The sequence below is a fragment of the Pistacia vera genome, unplaced genomic scaffold (assembly GCF_008641045.1).
Source record: "Pistacia vera cultivar Batoury unplaced genomic scaffold, PisVer_v2 Contig68, whole genome shotgun sequence".
Lineage (NCBI taxonomy): Eukaryota > Viridiplantae > Streptophyta > Magnoliopsida > Sapindales > Anacardiaceae > Pistacia > Pistacia vera.
In genome coordinates this window covers 188,948-209,990 of record NW_022196534.1, presented here as the reverse complement: position 1 = coordinate 209,990, position 21,043 = coordinate 188,948, and the positions used below count along the sequence as shown (strand labels likewise).

Sequence of the window (21,043 nt, the reverse complement as noted above, 5' to 3'; positions counted from 1 at the left end):
TACCCCTATGGGGAACATGGTTGCAGTTTTGTAGATTACTCCAAGACTTGGTAAACTTTTAATCTCCTCTGAAAGTAATTTTTTTGGCCTTTTTGAGTTATTATGCATCAGAGATTGCGTTACTATTTTCTCCTGGTTATTATTAGGGCAAAAAATCGTCTTTGGCCCAAATAGGAAAACGGGACTGAATGAGGAAGAGACCAGGCCCAATCCCGATGCAACCCAATCTAGATTAGGCCCATTTGATACAAAGTACAGTCAGCCCAGACCATCTGGGCGCAAGCCTCCCAATCCCAGTTCACTTTCTAGACTTATGAGCAAGTCCAGAGCCCAAGGCACCCACAGATCACTTCCCTATTCGAGGTTATCTTCCTGTTCGAGGTCATCTTCCTATTTGGGATCACTTTGCTGTTCGAGGACACCTTCTTGTTCAAGGACAACTTCCTATTCGGAATCACCTTCCTATTCGAACACTGGTAAGACAGCTCACCACCGCCCTAATTCCTCTAAGGTTCGTATCAGAGTCACACTAGGACTCCTACTCCCACCGGGATTAGGAGACCAGACAGTTACTATATAAGCAGAGGCCAGCCCTCTCAAAAGGGAGATTACATTACACCTTCATACCCGAAGCTCTTATTTGAGAGATTCACATCATCGTCGTAGTCACAGTCCCCAACTAGACTTCTGGTAACCTCTCTACTCCCTAGCTCTCACTATACTAGCCTCTTTCAACCTTGCTAACTTAAGCGTCGGAGTACCTACAGCAAACACCACCATGGTGTTTTCCGTTCGCTTCACGCATTTGTTTCTCTACGTGTGCAGGTGCAGCGGATCGCTAGTGGCCTCAACCTCACGGGATCAGACCCCCTTCTATACAGGTAGATTTTTATGTCTACAGTTTGGCGCCCACCGTGAGGCCTCTAGTAATCATTCGGCTCAACGAACCTTGCTATGTAGAGGAACTTTCCATGGCTAACCATTCGGACAATGCTAGCCTTGGCCTCGAGGCTAAACTGGAGGCTCTGACCGCCCTCATGCAACATAATTCAGACAAAGTGGCCACACTGAAAGACAAGAACATTTTAATCCAGACCGAAAACACCTCCATCAGGGCCGAAAACCAGTCTCTTAACGAGAAGGTGAGTCAATTATATGATTTGGAGCTTCTGCCTTGCCAGGTACCTCCCAATCGATTCTGCGCCCCAGTTCCATCCATGCAACCTCTCCAAACTCCAAAGCACAGATCCTCGACCTCCAGTAAAAGGCCACGTCCATAAAGTTCATCGGTGGTCGACGACTCGATCCTGACTCATGGAGGAAAGGATCTACTAACAAAACCCCATTCATCCGATCCGCCCTAGTCTCAAGATCAAGACGCCCAAGAGACAGAGAGCCCACACCCGCAAGACCAACCCATTCTTACCATCCAGCCTCACCTCCAGTCAACCATCCCCGCATAAACACCATTCGGCTCAGCTCACCTTCACGGGTTAAACGGCCAACCCAACCAAACTATAGCACTCGAGCCCACCCATCCTGACAGACCGAACGAATATCAAACAACCCCTCTGACCATTCATGTAGGGCGAAACACTAGATCAGTTACCATAGGAGTCATTCGACCGGAAGGAATGAACGAAGATCCAGGCTACCAGGGTGTGCACAAAGGAATGATCCACCAGACTACACCGCGCAGGATGACCCAATGGAATATGCCAAGGACGAATGCAATGGCTGACCCAGTCAAACGAGATGACCTAGTGGCATCTCCCTCTCTTATGGAACAGGTACTGGCCAAGAGGCTGGCTGATGTAGAGGCAGTGATGAGGCGCATCCTAGGAATGCCGGTCCCGACCAAGAAGAGCATGCCTCACTGTTACGCGAATTCACCCTTTGTGGACGAGATTGCCCTAGCCGACATGCCCCAGAAGTTTACTATTCCCAGCATGAAACCCTACGACGGCACAACCGACCTAGATAATCATATAGCCTCGTACAAGCAGCGGATGTTCACTGTCTCAATACCCCGACCGCTGAGGGAAGCCTGCATGTGAAAAAGTTTCAGTTCGAGCTTATCCGGTCCAGCACTCCAGTGGTACACAAATCTACCGAGCAGTTCCATCGATTCATTCGCTTAGCTCACCGACACCTTTGTGGAGCAGTTCGCCAGCAACAAGAAACTCGAGAAGCTGTCGGCCGACCTATACAGAGTATACCAGAGGAGAGGAGAGCCCCTGAGAGAGTATGTTAGCAGATTCAACAAAAAGGAGATTTCCATCCCTTCTTGTAACCCCGAGACAGCGGTAGATGCCTTCAGGAAGGGTCTCATCTCGGATGGTGAACTATACAAAGAACTGACGACGCTAGGTTGCACCACGATGGAAGATGCCCTGGCCAGATCAGTAACTCAAATAAGGTGGGAGGAAGATGAGACGAATCGGGCAATTCACGCCAGATATGACTGAATGCAGAACGACAGGAGGCCAGAGCTCAGATCGATTGTAGGCCCTACAAGATCACCAAAGAAGCAGGGAAAGGTGTCTATCGGCTCCAAACTCCCAAAGGCAAAGACATCAACAGCAATTGGAATGCAATCCATCCCACACGCTACTACTTTTAGGTGAAATCAATCTAAATATTTGTTGTCTTTTCATTTTTTATTTAAAAAGGATGAGTGGGCATATCCACCATTCATAGACAGTCGGTCTCACGGTCTGAATTCAATGAAGCATTATTCAGCAACTGACACCTTCGAATCCTGCCCAATTCATGAGTTTTCACACTTTGGATCGACCCTGCTCGATCCACTGAATTACACCTTCTGATTGACCCTGCTTGATCCACGGATTTACATCTTCGAAATCGACCCTGCTTGATCAAATGTTAATTACACATTTGGATCGACCCTGCTCGATCCACGGATTTGCATCTTCAAATCGACCATGCTTGATCAAATGTTTGTTACACCTTCGGATCGACCCCGCTCGATCCACGGAATTACACCTTCGGATCGACCCTGCTCGATCCACGGATATACATCTTCGAAATCGACCTTGCTCTCTCAAATGTTAATTACACCTTCGGATCAACCCTACTCGATCAAATGTTTGTTATACCTTCGGATCGACCTTGCTCGATCCACGGATTTACATCTTCGAAATCAACCCTGCTCGATCAAATGTTAATTACACCTTTGGATCGACCCTGCTCAATCCACAGATTTGCATCTTCAGATCGACCCTTCTCGATCAAATGTTTGTTATACCTTCGGATCGACCCTGCTCGATCCATGGATTTACACCTTCGGATCAACCCTGTTCGATCCATGGATTTACACCTTCAGATCGACCCTGCTCGATTCACAAATTTTGTACACCTTCGGGTCGACACTGCTCGACTCACGGATTTACACCTTTGAATCGACCCTGCTCGATCCACGAATTTACACCTTCGGATCGGTCCTGCCTGATCCACAAATTTATACCGTCTGATCGGCCCTACCTGATCCACGTACATACACATTCGAATCGACCCTGCTCGATCCACAGTTTCACCTTCGGATCGGCCTTGCCCGATTTGTGGAACCACACCTTCTATTGGCCTTGCCCGGTTCATGAAACTACACATTCAGTCGGCCAGACCGAGTGAAGGGTTCTTACACCTCAAAATCGACAAGTCATCGACCCGACCCGACCCAACCCAATAGAGAGTTCACACGACTCAGCCACTGGGCTGCACCAAAATCATAACACAAGCATACGGCTCAACCCCTAGCACATCTACGAACAAGGAAGCAATCAACAAATCATTCACCATAAGGAAAAACATCAAAAACATAATCACAAGTACCATATAGAAGAAGCCTCAAACGACTAAGTTCAGAATACAATGAAAGGCGCACACGCCAGGAAAGGGCATCGTAGGCCCCAAGATACATGAGCAAAAGAAAAATAGAACTAAGTGTCATCCGTGCGAGTGTTCTCTCTTATCTCCGACTCGGTCACCCTATCGACAACACTCACCCAACCTTTTACCTCCCAGTCAACTCGTTCATACGAACGTGGCACCCTGATCTGGATCAAATCTGGAATGTGATACATTGTCCGGAGCCGCCACACGTCATTTTCTTTAAGCACAGGCAGATAATCCCTACTTAGAATCCCACTTTCCTCTTGACTCGGCTTGTCCTTAGAGCCACTACTAGACGAGGATGGACTACCAACTCCTTTGAAGTCTTCCCCACTCCCCCCTTACCTGCCCGAACCACTCGGATTAGTAGCATTTGTCCCTTGGGCAGCCACGTTCACACTGGTCGGTATACCTATCGGAATACCCCATTCGGGCATCATCACCATGGTTAGGGCACTCTCGTACTCATTCTCGACATATGCCCCAGCTCCACTAGAACCATTCGACCCTGAACCAGACATTTTTAGCGTATCCACTCTACCCAACCGACCGACCGACTCATCTCCACCATCCTCTCTAGAAACTAAGTATTGGATCTCCACTCTACCCAACCGACCGACCGACTCAACTCCACTATCCTCACTCCCCAGAAAACAAGTATTGGATCTCCACTCTACCCAATTGACTGACCGACTCAACTCCACCATCCTCACACCCCAGAAACCAAGTATTGGATCTCCACTCTACTCAACCGATCGACCGACTCAACTCCACCATCCTTACTCCCCAGAAACCAAGTATTGGATCACCACTCTCCCTATACCACCGACCGATCGATCGAACCGGTCTTTTCAAACTTTGACTATCACCATTCACCCCACCCCACGCCACCGATCAACACACAAACTTAACATGTCTAAAGATTCAATCGCCCTTCTTACCCGACTGAGCCAGCACATTGCAACATGCCGGCTCCCGCAACGAAGCCGGCACTCCTATGTTTCATGTCCAAGAGATTCTCCCAATTGGGGCGACTGGCTAGGAGCAGTCTAGCACATGTTCACCCTCGAGGCGATCAAGCCAAGGGGCCTCGCCCATTCAGTCTTCCATAGCGGACGAGTGGGCAGCCATGGGTCAAGTTTGCGCATTTTATTTGGCCCTTTGGCATCCAGTAAAGAGCGCAGTAGAATCACAAACGCAAGTCATACGGTCCAACAAGCCGGCCGAGTCGATTTCATCCCACTCGATCACCCGAGTACCCCAACAGAACGTACCTTCAATTTAACATCGTCTCCAACTCATTCGACCCGGCATACCGAGCAGATACCCCTGCCATGGGATGCTTGCTCATTTCCCCAGTCAACAGGACACACCGAATGAGCACATGAGCTTCAAAAGTCTCGTTGTCTCAGTCCCTTCGGCCCTTCACACCGATCGAGCACACCCTCTTGGGATGATGGCATACTCCGGATCGGTAATGGATACCGAACGACCCTCGACTACCAATCACCTACATTAAACTGTTCAACTACACCGACAATCGGTCGTCCAGGAAGGGAGACCGAGCGCGCCTCGATCGCTTCCTACTCTTTGACTTAAGAAAATCTTAACTCAGAGAGTGGGGGGCAAACTGTTAGGGCAAAAAATCGTCCTTGGCCCAAATAGGAAAACGGGACTGAATGAGGAAGAGACCAGGCCCAATCCTGCTGCGGCCCAATCTGGATTAGACCCATTTGATACGAAGTACAGTCAGCCCAAACCATCTAGGCGCAAGCCTCCCAATCCCAGTTTACTTCTTGGACTTATGAGTGAGTCCAGAGCCCAAGGCACCCACAGATCACTTCCCTATTCGAGGTTATCTTCTTGTTCGAGGTCACCTTCCTATTCGGGATCACTTTCCTGTTCGAGGACACCTTCCTGTTCGAGGACAGCTTCTTATTCGGAATCACCTTCCTATTCGAACACTGGTAAGACAGCTCACCATCGCCCTAATTCCTCTAGGGTTCGTATCAGAGTCACACTAGGACTCCTACTCCCACCAGGGTTGAGAGACCAGATAGGGGAGATTACATTACATCTTTACACCCGAAGCTCCTACTTGAGAGCTTCACATCATCGCCGTAGTCACAATCCCCAACTAGACTTCCGGTAATCTCTCTACTCCCTAGCTCTCACTATACTAGCCTCTTTCAGCCTTGCTGACTTGAGCGTTGGAGTGCCTACGGCAAACACCACCGCGATGTTTTCCGTTCGTTTCACGCATTTGTTTCTCTACGTGTGCAAGTGCAGCGGATCGCTAGTGGCCTCAACCTTACGGGATCAGACCCCTTTCCGTATAAGTAGATTTTTACGTCTACAGATATTGGATTTTTGTCAAAAGAATTTCTTATAAACCCATCTCAAATAAATTAACTATAATCACACTTACAGAGAGGAAATCTAATTTTATTTATTTACTTATTGGTTTGTTGAAATCTACATGAGAGTGTAGTTCTTTCATCATCTCAATTCTTTTATTATCTCAAGAGCCAATTATAAGGTCATGCTTATTACAAAAGTTTATTCTAAATCTTGACCAATATATAAGGACTAAATTTAAACCACTTATGCTATTCTCATGAAAATTTTTATATTACTGGTCTTACTATCTAGTCGGCCTACCAGAAAATGAACTTATCGATCTGATAATAACATTGAGTAACTGCAACCAAATATAAAGAGAGGACACTTTTTCAAATTACACAAGGATACAAATAATACATAGGAAGTCATGGTTTTGGCCCATATGCATGATTGACAATCCTTCTATAACTCATCTATGTTCAGTTTGAAGCTAAATTCAAATGGGATTGTCAGCACTCAATTCAAATGGGATTCTCAGCACTCAATTCATCTTCGAACGATATGTTTACAACTATATGAATCAATTTGCAGCTTCTATGGCAAACACATCTAAAATGAAAACCTAACCCCTGTTTCTAGTTGTATGTGTGTTTCGATGAGGAGTTTTAGGCTACTTCCAGAACTATAAAAGGACTGGACAACTTTGTGGAATTACAAGCATCCTCTGCCTGAAGGCATTTCCGGTTTCATGAATAGCTCCATTTCCTGCAGATTCAATGGACGAAAGAATTTAATTCTATAAGAATTCAGAGTAACAGAAAGCAATTGTTGGGATGTTACAGAATATTAACAAAGAGTAATTGGAGGCTTTTGCATGCGTGCTAGTATCTTTAGGTACAACTAGAAGGCGTGAGAAGAACTTCCCTACACACTTGCTGAAGGGTACCTTCATTTTTAGCTATCAACTCCCCTGTTTCTAAGCTCAAACTATTTAGATTTTGCTGGTTCGGAATATAATCCTCCCCCAACTCCCCAAGCATAAACAGAAGTTACAGAAGTTGAATAACAGACTCTTTGTCGGGTGTAAATAACATAGGAAATTATTGACGTGTCATGCCATTCGATTGCAAAACAGGAACTCATATGTAGACATCAGTGCAGAGATCTTTTTAAATTCTTAGGTTAGATATTAAAGAGTCTGATCAAAACTGTTAACTTGCGAAGATTAAGCTGAGGAATCCGCAAAATCACTATCTATAGATGATCAGGCTGAGAATTTTTTATGTAACAAAATTAGCTGAGGGACTACAATTACCTCTGATCTTGAATCCTTGATCATGAGCAGTAAACTACCACTTGTTCTCATGTTGAATAAAGTACAAATGGCACTGCAGAATAAAAAAATGAGAATCCATCATTAGCATGTTTTATCAAAAAAGAAACAAAACCATTAGCAGCAGATAGAAAAATTATAGATTCAACGACCTCTCACTTTTCCCTTTAAAACAATATTGTACACAATTTGCAAACTATTTTACCAGGGTTCAGAAAAAAGTCACTTTCAAGGCATCAGAACTCATAACATTAAACAACCTTGTATCTAAAACCTTTTTTTTTTAGTAACTTCATATAACAAATGATATTCACTTCATGCTAAAAAAATTCAATGTGTTTTGAGTGGTATAGCATAACACGATCAGACATTCACTGTCTATCAACTCAAAATTTCTTAGAATGCAGTGGAACCCAATTTAAAGGGGTCCATATTGTCCACAAGAGCAAAACACGTGGTCATATACATGGAGAAATAATTAATATAAGTTATTTTTTTGCTTAAGAAACAAAGATCTCTATAAAAAGTGTAGAGAGAAAACAAGAATGGACAAGATGTCCAAACAAATAAATAATATAAGTTGTAAAACAGCCTAGTTTCAGGAGGGATTGAGAAGGTCCAGTGCTAGCAGTCAAAAATTGTTTACTTTATCACCAAAAGTATTTTTTTAATTTGATCATCCTTAGCAATTTAGCAGTTCTGAAAAGGCAAACATCCCATTCCCCCTACACCCCCTAATCCTTGAAAATACATATGTAACAAGTATGCCATGTGCACAATAGCATTCTGGTAATTTTTACTGAATATTAAATGGTCTATAAACAAATTCAGCAAAAGTACACCATACAATGTCATCTACTGATCACAAAAATAGTCATCCTTTAAGTTGCTTTCATATATATAACAAGTTTAAAAGATTTAGATTATCTAAACAATAATCACAAAAGAAAGATCTAAGTACTCAAATATAACATCTTGTAGAGACTGCAACTTGATATCCCTAAAGCAAGCACAAGTTTTGACACTGTCAATTAGCTGTCATAGAAATTAAATTCATCTCTACCCACCCAGTTCCCCAAGTATACAACTCAACTATTCAGAATTTTTTTATTATACACACACCATGACCATATAAATGAAAAGAGCTAACTCTAATTATATTGAGATTGATACTTCACATGAATCTGTTCAGAACTCAGATTCCAATGTGTTTTACCAGCAAAAATAAATGGATGAAGAAGAATAGAGTAAGAACCCTAAATAATAATTGAATAGAACAAAAGAATACATGCAGTTTCAATCACAGAACGGTCCTTCGGTTCTGTTCACTATAAATAATTAAATAATTCAGGTAGTCAATAGCTTACCAATCAAGAAAACTGTTAGCATCAACACAAGCATAAGTCGAACAGAGCGATTAAATGGAAGAAGCACAGGATTTTGCCGCTGTCTTTGAACCCCACCAAAGAGCTGCAGAACATCAAGATTATTAGATTTCCAGGGACTTCAATTGATTATAATCATGCTCAACCATCAAATTACAAATTTATAGATCACTACAAAGAAAAATACAAGAAGTTTATGAAGTATAGTCAGAGTGATGCATGTAAATTTACCTGATTGAACACATTAACGACTCCCCTTGCCTGTGGATGTTCCACACAACTCTGCTTCCAAAAAACAGGTTTGAAACCTTTTTCCTTAGGTGTAGACTCCACGCATTGCATTAATTTGTTATTTTCTCCACCTTCATCAGCAATTACAATCTTCAATGCACTGAAATTTGGCGAACTCCACGTTCTCCTAGCACCAGTTCCTCTATCTGCTTTATAGATTATGTCATTGCTTGTTCCAGGAGAATCATCTTTTACTTCTATGACACACTCACTATTTTTATTGATACTGCCAGCATCTTTTATAACTACTAATTCATCAGAATTTTCTCCAGGGCAGATAGCATTAAAGTTTAGTCCTGCATCTCTTCTGTGGTGGCTGTTCTCCAAATGTGAGTTTTTCACGAGAGATCTGGAACTGTTGCATTCATCTTTCACAGAAGACGAGGTTGGGGAATTTCCAGAGAGAAACATGGCTAAATCATCGCGTTCTTCTTCATCCAAGTTTATCCATCGAAGGGGTTGCTTTCCTTCCTCACTAAAATATTCTCTTAATGCTGCTTCCACATGCGAAATTTGGTTCTCAATGGCAGCAATGAATTGTCTATGCCTAGCTGATGCATTATCATTGCAACGATGGCTGTAACTCAACCTGACAGCCCTTTCAAATTCTTCCAACTGATTCAACATTCACATTTCAATAAGACAAAATCAATATTTGTGGAAGTTGATTAGCCAACAAAAGATAAACAAGGAAAAACTTAATCAGAAAGTTTTGCTTAGATCACAAGAATATGTACGGTAAAAAATTATGACACTTATAAAGACCTAAAAAAGAAAAGTATGAATTTATTGTTCAGACAAACCAAACAGTTCATTCAAAATTGATCTCAACTTAAGGCAAGAATTTTCGTTTTCTTTAAAAAAAAGACAATAATGCATAGCACAAACTAGGAATTTTACTAGGCACTGAAGAAGTTATGATCACTGAAAAGACTTCAAGTCTGTCATAATTTCGATGAGCATAGGAAATAAAGGGTTTCATCAGAAAAGGAAACATACCTGCCATTTAGCAGTACCTAAAGCCGTTTGGAGCTCCCTACAGAGTTCATCTAAATCCTCTTGTTTTAGGCCTTCTCTCCTTTCTCTTATCCACAATCTGTATGCTGATTCCATTCTGGAAACAGAAAAAAATTCAGGAAAATAAACAAATTAAGTAGTAAAAATGGTGCTCAATATTATAAATGAGATTAGGAAATCTCTATTATCATCACATTAACAGAATAATTTAGATAACTTTAAATTACACAAAGCTGATTCTTTTGTATGTTCATCTTAACTGCACATACAATATACCTAACCATAGCAGTGTGCTCTGATGGCATATCCATAACTACTTCAGATTCACCAAAATAACCCCGGATATGCTTACCAAGAAGAACATCAGACTTACAAAAGAGAAAAGTATCACTTGTAAGTGAAAAGCAAAACTTGTAATATTGAATAAAAAACCTGTAAGTCGCGAATCAAATATCTAACTTCTCAGTTCTCACTTGTACAATAAGAACACCTAATTGAACTATAACATGAGAATTTCCCTCCCAAATCTAATCCCAAAAATTTGCAAACTTAATTATTTCGTGCTCAGAATGCCCTGCAACACAGTCTCACAGAACTCAAACCAAATAAATTAATAAATAAAAATCAAAAGAAGCATATCCCAGCTATATGATTAGATACAAAAAGAACTAGAAACCAAACCCAAAAAAACCATAGACAAGACAAAATAAAACGCAACATATATTATAACTAAAGAATTATATTCAGCCTAAGCATTAGAATCCCTTGAATTCCCACCTAAAAAATCCCAAACCCACGTCACAAAACCCATCAAATTATCGAATTTACACATATCCCCAGCTCAAACAAGCTATTCAACCCAAAACAATCCACAGCCACATCATAAAAACTAGTAAAACAAACCATGAACAAACGAATCAAGCACAAAAACCAAACACCTCAAGATAAAAAAAAAAAATAAAAAAAATAACATACACATCAGTTGATTCTTGAACCTCCTCAGCTGCAGAAAAAAAGGAATCATTTTTCCATAAATCAAAGCTATTATTTGCCACCATCATCTTCACCAAAACGATATAATTTTTATCTATAAAAAATAAACATAAATCGTTGGAAGTTGATCGAATGCTTTTTCTTTTTCCTTTTTTCTTTTCCTTCTTGTGATGGATTGGGCGTGAGAAGAAGCAAGGAATGAAGAAAGAGAAAGTAAAGGAGACGAGAGAGGAGAGAGAGGAAACGAACGATGGCGTACTAGTAGTAATATTTCTCTTCTTCTCCTTCTCGTCCGTTTGGTAAGGTAAGGTAAGGTAAGGTAAGGCGATCGGAGGTGGTTTGTTTTTGTTATGGTTTAAGTAAAAGAGGTCCATCGCCTGTTTCGTACAGAATTTATGTAAATACAACGCAAACCTTTGTCCGCCACGTCGACTTCCCTATTTTCTTAGGAAAACAAGTTTATTATGATATAATTAAATTCTAAAATTATTTATGAATTTAATAAATAAGTCTAATTGTTGTGGATTTATGAGATAACCTTTAAAGTTCCTAAATTGGGTTAATTAAATCAAATTTTGTTTTTTAAAACAAGGGATACATAATCTTATGAAAAAGTGTTTGGTAAAAATAAGTAAAAATGTTTTTGAAAACAGTTTTCACATGCCATTAAAAGCTATTTTCATTCTTTTTATTATTTTTTAAATCATATCAAACACTTTTCAATATTAAAATTATTAAGATATAACTCCAATAGAATGAATTGTTTTAATTTTTCTATATTAAAATGTCAACTAATATGTTATCATAAAAGAAAATTTTAAGTAAACATTAAAAAATCCAATGAAAATACCAACTGACCCCATTGATTGGAGATTTGCTATCAAAAACTCCTTTTTAAATAATTATAAAGAATTTTAATATCTCAACCTAGACGTTTTAATTTTTTATTTTTTTTTTAAAGGCCCGTTTGGATTTGTAGTGACGTGTCAAGTAGGGATTGGGGGTTCAAATGTGGAGTTGAAGTGACGTTCACAGGTGATAAATTAAGAAAGTAAAAACGGCGTCGGCGGTTGGAGAGAAAACAAAAAAGTTGGGTGGTGGGAACAGCCAGAACAAGTCATTGGCCAGCCATCAACTTTTAAATTGGGGCCCGTTAAGCAACTAAAAAAAAATGTTGTAATCAATTAATTAATTTAGTTATTATATTTTTCACGGAGTGATGATGAGTCAATGACTCACTGCTATAACGGAGAATATGTAGGAAGCATTGTTCGGCGCATAATTGTATTATTAAAAACGTGTCCTAACCGAGTCTCAATATACTATAACAAAATAAAAAACATGGGATAAAATAATTATTTTATATAAATTTTTATATGTGGTATGTCTGATTGTATGACTCATTGTCTTATAGAAATTACACACTTTAAATTATTTCAATTTGTTTTCACTTAATAACAACAATTATTGTGAGGTTTAATTGAATTGCAAAAATTTAATTATAAGGTTTTAACTATTAAAATAAAAAATAGAAAGAAAATTCAAAAAGCATTCGTCAATCATAATAAAGTTCGTTCTACCAATTTACTAACTGCAAAGAGATTTATTATTTTAAAACCTCACAAACAATTTGTTCTAACAATCAGTATGTTTTTTGTTGACAATCTGGTTGACAAATGATTTTTATTGGTTTGTGTTTAGAAAAAGAGATACAAAAAAATATAGAAAACAAGTATAAAACTTATATTTTTATAAATTCTAATATAAAAATAATCTATAAATATTAATTAAACATATGTTTAAGAATTTAAATATTAAAGACGACTCAAAAGCCTAAATCGGATTTCAATTTTAAAAAATTATTTTAGATCAGAAACCAAACGAACCCAATGCTCAAGACAAAATTCTAAATAATTAAAAAAATATATATATATTTCAAAAAAATTTAATAGGCTTTTAAAGAATTATAACGCATCCCTACCTCACTGAATTTAACAAAAAGGTAGAAATATTTGGGAATCAAGAATTTTGAAAATATATGGTAATCCTCCCAAAATAAGAGAAAAAATTCTCAATAAACAAATGAAATAAAAGGAGAATAACACGTAACATCCTTAGTCACCAGTCCACTTCACATAACCACCACTCTTTTTGTATGGTGCAAGCAGCAAGAATTTGGTTGTCGTTTTCTCCACAATTAAATTAAATTAAAAATTAAAATAAATTTTTTTACAATTTTTATTAAATAAACACAACAACATTATAAATGAAAGCCTCTACCAGTAGGTGAATGGTAGTTATGAACTTTTGTGGTGTTATTGTTATGAGCATAAACTATATTTTATTTATGATTTAGAGGAGAACTTTTTTTCAATTAAAAAAAAAAAAGTATTAAAGGTATTTTAATACTTTTACAAGGGATTTTGACACTTAGTTAAGGATTTAATATTTTTAAGAGAGATTATAATTCTTTTTATAACATAGTCAACACAGGTAAAATTATAAAATTTTTTCTATTTTTTATTTGAAATATATTGACAAAAATTTAATTCCAATATAAACTTTAAAAAAAATTAAGTTGTTTATAGATTTAGAGATATACTAAAATGACAGATAGAGATGCCAAGAAGAGCAAGGTGCCTTGAGGGATATGGTCTGGCTTAGATTTTCTCTATTAAAAACATTTAGCATTGCACATGTGTCAATAAACAACATTCAATAATGGGCCACCCAATAAAATAATGCCATCATTATTCATGCTCCATGACTCATGATCATGATCTTGCTATTTGAAGGGTCAAAAATCAACAACTCCAAAATCATACAACAAATCACAATCAACAGAGCAACACCTGTCAAAGAATCCTAAGTAAGAACAAATTAGAAATAATAAATGGCAGAATAATATACCAAGTCAATTTTGGCTTCAGAATTCCGATCTTATCCTAATACTGAAGCACTTCTACACGACTAACCTAAAAAATTTGCTAAAACCATATTGACCACCATTTACAAGAAATGGGCATTGGGGCTTGCCTTTTTCTCTCCATCAGCAATCACAAAGATTAGATAATTTGATGTATTATGTATTATCTAAATGCATTAAAGAAAATGAAGCACTTGCAAAAGTGCTAGGAATTAAATTTTTGCTGCAAAGTCAGATTCCACCCCTTGCATATCGAAAGGACAAACAATTCTTCGAAAATGAGCCTTTGACTTGTAGTTGTGGCTGATATAAACACAAGAATTAATGACTATGTTCCACAGTAACAGCAATATGAGTATGAGAACTAGGAGTGACACTTATGTGGACAAATTGTGTTTATGTCGTGTCGATATGGCAATCTTCAGATATATGTTTCAACCAACATGACTGTTTAATTATTTCTGTCCAAACCAACATCATAATTTATTAAGAATAACAACATACGACCCATATAACTGTTTAATAGGTGAGTCGTCTCAAAAGTCGACACAAGTAATTGACACAAAAATAATATGTGATGAAATATGAAAGTCATAGATTTTCTTAATTGTGAATGAAATTTTAATACGACTTTTTGCTTGTATAGAAAAAATATATCAATGGTTGACCCGAAAACAAAAATTATTTGGCTTTGGTTGGCAGTCAACTTTGAATTAGATAAAAGAAAACAGACTCAACCTGTTTAATTACCATATTAAACATAAAAAAAAGGTCAAGTTTGATATAAGCATGATTAAGATGAACCTAAACTACTCATTTCTTTTGGGTTTAAGTAATACTTGTGGGTCATTCTAAATTACCGGTAAAAATGTTTTACCAGTGACTGCATTGAAAGACCCTTCCGGAAATGAGGCAGACACATTAAGCTTCTAGCCAGCTCAGATTGACAAGGTGTCCTCACTCCTCAAGACACAAATCTGGACAACTCACTTTCAACCAACTTGCAACCAGCAGAACACGAAGTCAAAATGAGGAGAAATTTCCTTTGTAGATCTTTAGACTCCATTGCTAACTCACATCCCAACTCGTGTTTTCTCTGTAATGATGACCCAAATATCTTTTAGAAAAAGGAAAGCTTTTCAGCTCAATTATGATTTTGTGCTGGAAGAGATTTCTTTACCCATCTACAAAATCTGAGTCACCAAGATTTCCATCATGCACTGAACGTGGGTGGAGGTCTCAAGAACTTCTAATTCAATTTCCAAGTTAGCTTGTGACTGTAATAACAAAAATTACACACAGGAAAGATCTGAATAAATATAAATAATTAGGGCATGAAAAAAATCAAAGTTGACCACACTCAATTCAATGGAAAAAGTGCAATATGGGAAAACGCAAACATTAAAGATAACATATTAAAAATTAGAAGTGTAATTAATAGAAAATTGGCAGATCAATACATTAGAAAATGAAGAAATATAGGAAGAAAATTACAAGGTCCTTTTCCTGCTGGAGAGGATTCCGAACTCTCCTTAGATAGTCCAATAATGGAGTAGGCAAGCCATAATGGAAAATATTGTGATTGTTTGAGCGCCAAGTACCCTGCACCATGTGGGTGCTCCAGTTTGACATGGGACAATCCTCAATACAATCATCCTGACCAACATCAATATCTGCAACAGAACAAGGATTGCACCGATAAATTATCCCTAGTACATAAGCAAAAACATATTAACAAGTGTGTCTGCATGTGTCTGTTAAGTACTCAGTCACAAAATTGCACGAAAAAGTTCTCATATAAGGATAAGATTTTGAATGTTTAAAACACATAGACAATGTGCACGGGTAGAAAGAAAAAATTTTGCAGAGCGTGAAATATACCTATTGGAATAACATCATATGGATTGTCTCCCTGTGGTGAGAAACCATAAAATGTAATTAAATGTGAAGTAGAGAAATTTCCATAACTAAGACAACACTGTTCTCCAGCACTGCAAGGTCTTGACAAAGGGAACTTCAAGGAATTTGTTACAGAATCTACTTTGCCATAGTGCACTATGTGTGGGTATAGCTACAAAAATAGAAAAAGAAAAGCATGTCAAAACAAACTTTACCAGGCTTTGTATATAGAGCTCCAGAAAATAAGCCCCAAAGAAGGAGATAAAACATGTATGCTAGTGGGCTGTCACCTAAATTGAAGTACCTCAGGTTTCCCACAGTCTGATAGTATATTCTACTACATTAAGTTCCATGAGTTTCATTCTAAAATCTAGATGTAAACAAGGGATGAAGAACAGAGGGTGGAATAGAGAAAAGAATGAAATACCGAGTGGTTAAGAAAGCCTGCAATAGGAATTAAGCAAGTTCTCAGCTTTCCATCAGCAAACATGACTTTCATGCTATTAGAGTACCAGAGTTCACAAGCCCATAAGAATTGCTCCCATGTATAGAACTCCGCAGGAAATATATCAGGATAATCATTGCATAGTGCTGGAAAAAACTCATCATATTGATTGCGAAGATGCTGCAAAAAGGAGAGGAAAAAAAAGCTTATGTTCAGCAAAAGGTTTTCCTCTTTCCACTTAGATTTACATAAGTCAAGCATACAAAGAAGTCTGAGGAAGTCACACATGAAAGAAATCCTATGAAAACAATTTAGAATTGTACTTTTTATTTCCATAAATTCAAAATTGTGAGAGGAAAAAAAGGAAGCCAAAGTATTAGACACTTAATTCTGTATGCTTTGCATTTGATCTTCTAATAACAATACCATAGTACTTGGACTGCACTTAGTATTGAGGTTTATTTCCTAGATATTCACACTCCTAGAATATGGCTGCTTTATAGTTTATCCACATTTGATTCATCACAGAACACCAAATAATTGCTTCAAACTTAAAGATAAACAACTTATATACAACAACCTTGACACCCTTTCACCACAATGCCAACTTTCCTTGTAAGAAGCAAAGCACAGTGGTCAAATCAAATATGTTGAATATATTTATAAATAGTGTATAGATAACCTCTTTCGCCTGCATTATCTCTTCTAACAACAAGGTCCCCTCCAAAGCCATTATTGCATCAACTCCAAAGCTCAATCCTGTATCGATTAAAAGAATTCAAAGCAGAAAAAATGGTGTTAGACAATTCAACAACATTTATTTCTCTGCAAAGACCTACACCTAATACAGTAACAAACTTGATAAAATTGACAAAAGTGTGTCAAAAGGAAACGAATACCTGTATTGAATTCTTTTGGTAGAGTGTCAAAGTAATTCTTGAATTTTGAGTCACAATTGTGCTTCTCCTTCATGCTCCACAGCAACAACATAGTCTCAGAGGACATGCCATCAATCTTCTGCAATATATTATACTGCACCCAGACAAAGTCTTTCAACAACACAGTAATGAACCAAAATTTTGATAATTGGAGTTATGCCACACTTGCAATTCTATCTTTAGTAGTAAACATGATCTCACATGACTAAACAGGAGCAAAAATATAGACATGATAAATGGAATAAAAACAAATTTAGACTCATCCACAAAAGTTTGTCCATGGCATTAATATTCACTTAAATGTTTCACTGAAACAGTACACTAATATACATTTGAATTTTGTCAGCCTACTGCTCAGTCTTATGTAATATGAGATTTAAATGGGATCAGGACTTTTACATTTCCTAATCCTATTTAAATGTCATATTAAATTTAAGACAGTAGAAACTGAAGATCTTTTTAATTTGCACTTTTTGTAAAAAGTGGACATAGAGATGTAACCAAGTGGATAAAGGCAGCATATTCTGAAGCTACCTTGGGTAGGTTCAATTCCTTAATACAAGCGTAAAAGTTTACCCATTAATAATATGGCATTGCAGCTTCAAACAGGGAAATTTGATCCACATAGCATGGAACAGGTATGAGAATGTTCTTCAGATGTGAGGACATCTATCCTAATTTTAGTCGTTCTAAATATTTTCCAGGCATGTTTGTCACATAACATACATGAAATTCCCTAAACTTCAGGAGTGATTTTAAGTACTTTTCAAATGAGAAAGCATACCAGGTCACATTTGTATACAATGTCCTCAGAAATGATAATTGATACAGGGATCTCCAAAGCAACATCTCCAACTTTCAGATCTTCCATTGCAATGGTTCCTCTACCAGCTCCTTCTACACCTGCATGACAGATGCAGCATGGAAAACATAATATATTAAATACCCAAGTGAATGCTTTAAAGAAAAACAAGGGATTTGGAAAAATAACATTTTAGACTCCCCAACACTCCAGCCCACCCTGTCCTAAAAGGAAAAAAATAAAAATAAAAAAAAGGAAAGAAAGAAAGTAGGGGAAGGAGGGAGGTAGAAAGAAAGAAAGTAGGGGAAGGAGGGAGGGAGGAAGGGACAGCAAATATGGATGCTCATAAGGAAACATCACAAAAGCAACCTAAATCTTGAAAACTTACAAGCAATCTCCAGTTTTGTTCTAACGCCATTGTTTTCACCCCATTGTACTAAAATCTTTTCCTTATCACCAATATAAGTTTTATCAATTTTCATTTCAACTTTATACTTATTCCCGATTTTGTGGATCTTATCAATGACTGCCTCTTGTAAGTCTTGCAAAACATTCACTTGCTTATACGTTTGACCAGAGAGTGAGTTGTTCACAAGCAAAAGCATGGAGTTAAGGGCTTCCAGTTCGTTCCTAGTGCTGTAAAATCCGAGTTGTGTATCATGTTCACCAAAATAGAGTTCCACCTGCACCCGCACCAAGCACATCATTTAATCATCAATTACACATAGATAGATTGCAATCAAGGAACAATGAACTGCGTTTTCTGCCTTTCTTATCTTAATTGATTAGACAAGCCAGGAAGCATAATCTCCCAGCATCAATGAAAAGAGTTTTAAGCAAACCCATGCACCAAATTATCTACCCTGATACTTCCTAGAAACAAATAAGTACCAAGTATATCCTTCAATGAATTCCGATGACTAGGTTCAGAATATGCCTAACGAGTTGAAAAATAAATGTTCTAGTATTGGGAATTTACCTCATCCAAGTGGATTATTCTTCCTATCTGAAGCATTCTCTCCAAAGTATTACTTATTGAATCAAGAGATGAAGAGCTCTTAAGGTATATCTGTACCTTGACTCCAAAACCCTTATCAAGTAGTAGTTTCTGCCAAAAAAACAATTAAAAAAAAAAGGCTACCAACTAAAAGACTCAATCAAATTGGTGTAGTTCTTTTCAATCTAAATAATATTATAATTTGAGCAAAGTAGACTATAATAATTATGACTGTATGCTCAACTGTCATTAAAATTTTGGTAAAGAAAATACATGATTTAACAATGCTTTGTAAAGAGTAATGACAAAAAACTAACTGCTTAGTGCCAATTTTATTTCTCACCTTCTTTTTATCAAATAAAGGATCATTTTCAGTGAGCTCAAGAACTATTGAGCAATTATCAGCATTCTCCGCAGTGCCGTTGGATAAACATAGCTGCAATGAACAAAAAGGTCATCAGCTGTAACATCTTTTTTCTTTTCTGGTTAGGAGTACAAAATAAACAAGTCAACATTATTTACAAAAATACAAACGGTAAATGACCAACAACAATTACTGCCAAAACAATGAATTAACAAGAGATCCAAGTGAAGAAATTAAACAAAACAATAGCAAACAACACAGAAAAGTTCTATTAAAATTGTTTATATTCCTTTCTTTTCTCCATCCCATTTAAATGTAAGAGTCCAAGTAAAGATAAAGATAGTATAACGGAAAGACAATGTGACACATCACGAAAATCAACACATTATTTAAAGGATTTCACTACCACACGAGGCAATAACATTACTAAAATTGGATTCTTTTTTCTTTATATACACGGAAATTATACCTGCAACATTTTTCATGACATGAATCATTAATAATTCATATTTCTTTACAAGTTAGACATTCAATGTTACAAACGTGATCCTCCATATGGTAAACATGACATTCCCCATTGTCGAAAATTCATCCAATAATACCACCACCTCATCACTAAAGTAGCAAAATATGGGAAATGCAATTCACTGCGACTAATGTTAAATCCGTAACATGAATCAATTCAATAGCAACATTCAACTTGAATATAATAACAAAATCTGAATTTTAATATCAACAGCACCAGTATCGTTACAAAGGCCAGCATCACAGTGTCAACCTTGACTTTCAATTACAGCAACATAAAACTGATTTCTTGAAATACATGCACAATATTTCAAACAAAGACCCTAGAGACCTCCAATCAATCATTCTAGCATTTTCACAGAGTAAACTAAACAAAGCAACAAAGAGAGAAAATAAGTATATGTTAGAATTGAAGTAAATGAATGAAGTTGTGAGTTTACCTCGACCGCTTCCATTGAAGAACTTAAAAAACGATAGAAATGATTAACAGAGGGCAGAGCGTGGTAGACTGACTGCTACTTACATGTTTCTTTAGTGACTGTTTAGCTCCATTGGAATAAAAGCTCAATGATTAACAGGGGTTTGTGTTCTCAAAAGGGTTTTGTGGCCCAAAATCTGTTGTCAATTTGAAGGGTCGGCCCACAAATGGACCTGTCAAAAGAAAATTTCGGCCGATATAATTCATGGGCTTTGAGCCTTATAAGAAATCAACTGGGGCAAAAGTTGTGTTTTTAAAGCCCCACTAAACTTCTTTGGAGTGTACTAAAAGATTAAATGACCATTTTGGTAATTAAAATTTTAAAAAAAGTTATTATTACATCTTTTAGAAAATATTATTGGGAGTTAGAAAGAGAGTTAGTGGCACTTAAATAA

General features: G+C 37.5%; 2 protein-coding genes across 2 annotated transcripts; both read right to left on the bottom strand.

Annotated features, from left to right (window-relative positions):
• Positions 1–6,610: 6,610 nt before the first annotated feature.
• LOC116113506 lies at positions 6,611–11,588 on the bottom strand. The gene is made up of 6 exons (XM_031399657.1): positions 11,257–11,588; positions 10,264–10,378; positions 9,205–9,879; positions 8,956–9,058; positions 7,571–7,643; positions 6,611–7,020 (listed from the first exon to the last, which is right to left on the bottom strand). Exons 1-5 carry the CDS (start codon positions 11,340–11,342, stop codon positions 7,618–7,620), a joined length of 1,005 nt encoding a protein of 334 aa, XP_031255517.1. The 5' UTR covers positions 11,343–11,588; the 3' UTR covers positions 6,611–7,020; positions 7,571–7,617.
• A 2,440-nt stretch (positions 11,589–14,028) lies between these two features.
• On the bottom strand, positions 14,029–20,723 carry LOC116113471 (ribulose-1,5 bisphosphate carboxylase/oxygenase large subunit N-methyltransferase, chloroplastic). The gene is made up of 13 exons (XM_031399628.1): positions 20,611–20,723; positions 19,625–19,717; positions 19,264–19,392; positions 18,673–18,967; positions 18,267–18,385; positions 17,444–17,576; positions 17,227–17,303; positions 16,527–16,724; positions 16,082–16,271; positions 15,695–15,873; positions 15,403–15,477; positions 15,191–15,296; positions 14,029–14,126 (listed from the first exon to the last, which is right to left on the bottom strand). Exons 1-13 carry the CDS (start codon positions 20,623–20,625, stop codon positions 14,029–14,031), a joined length of 1,707 nt encoding a protein of 568 aa, XP_031255488.1. The 5' UTR covers positions 20,626–20,723.
• Positions 20,724–21,043: the final 320 nt, after the last annotated feature.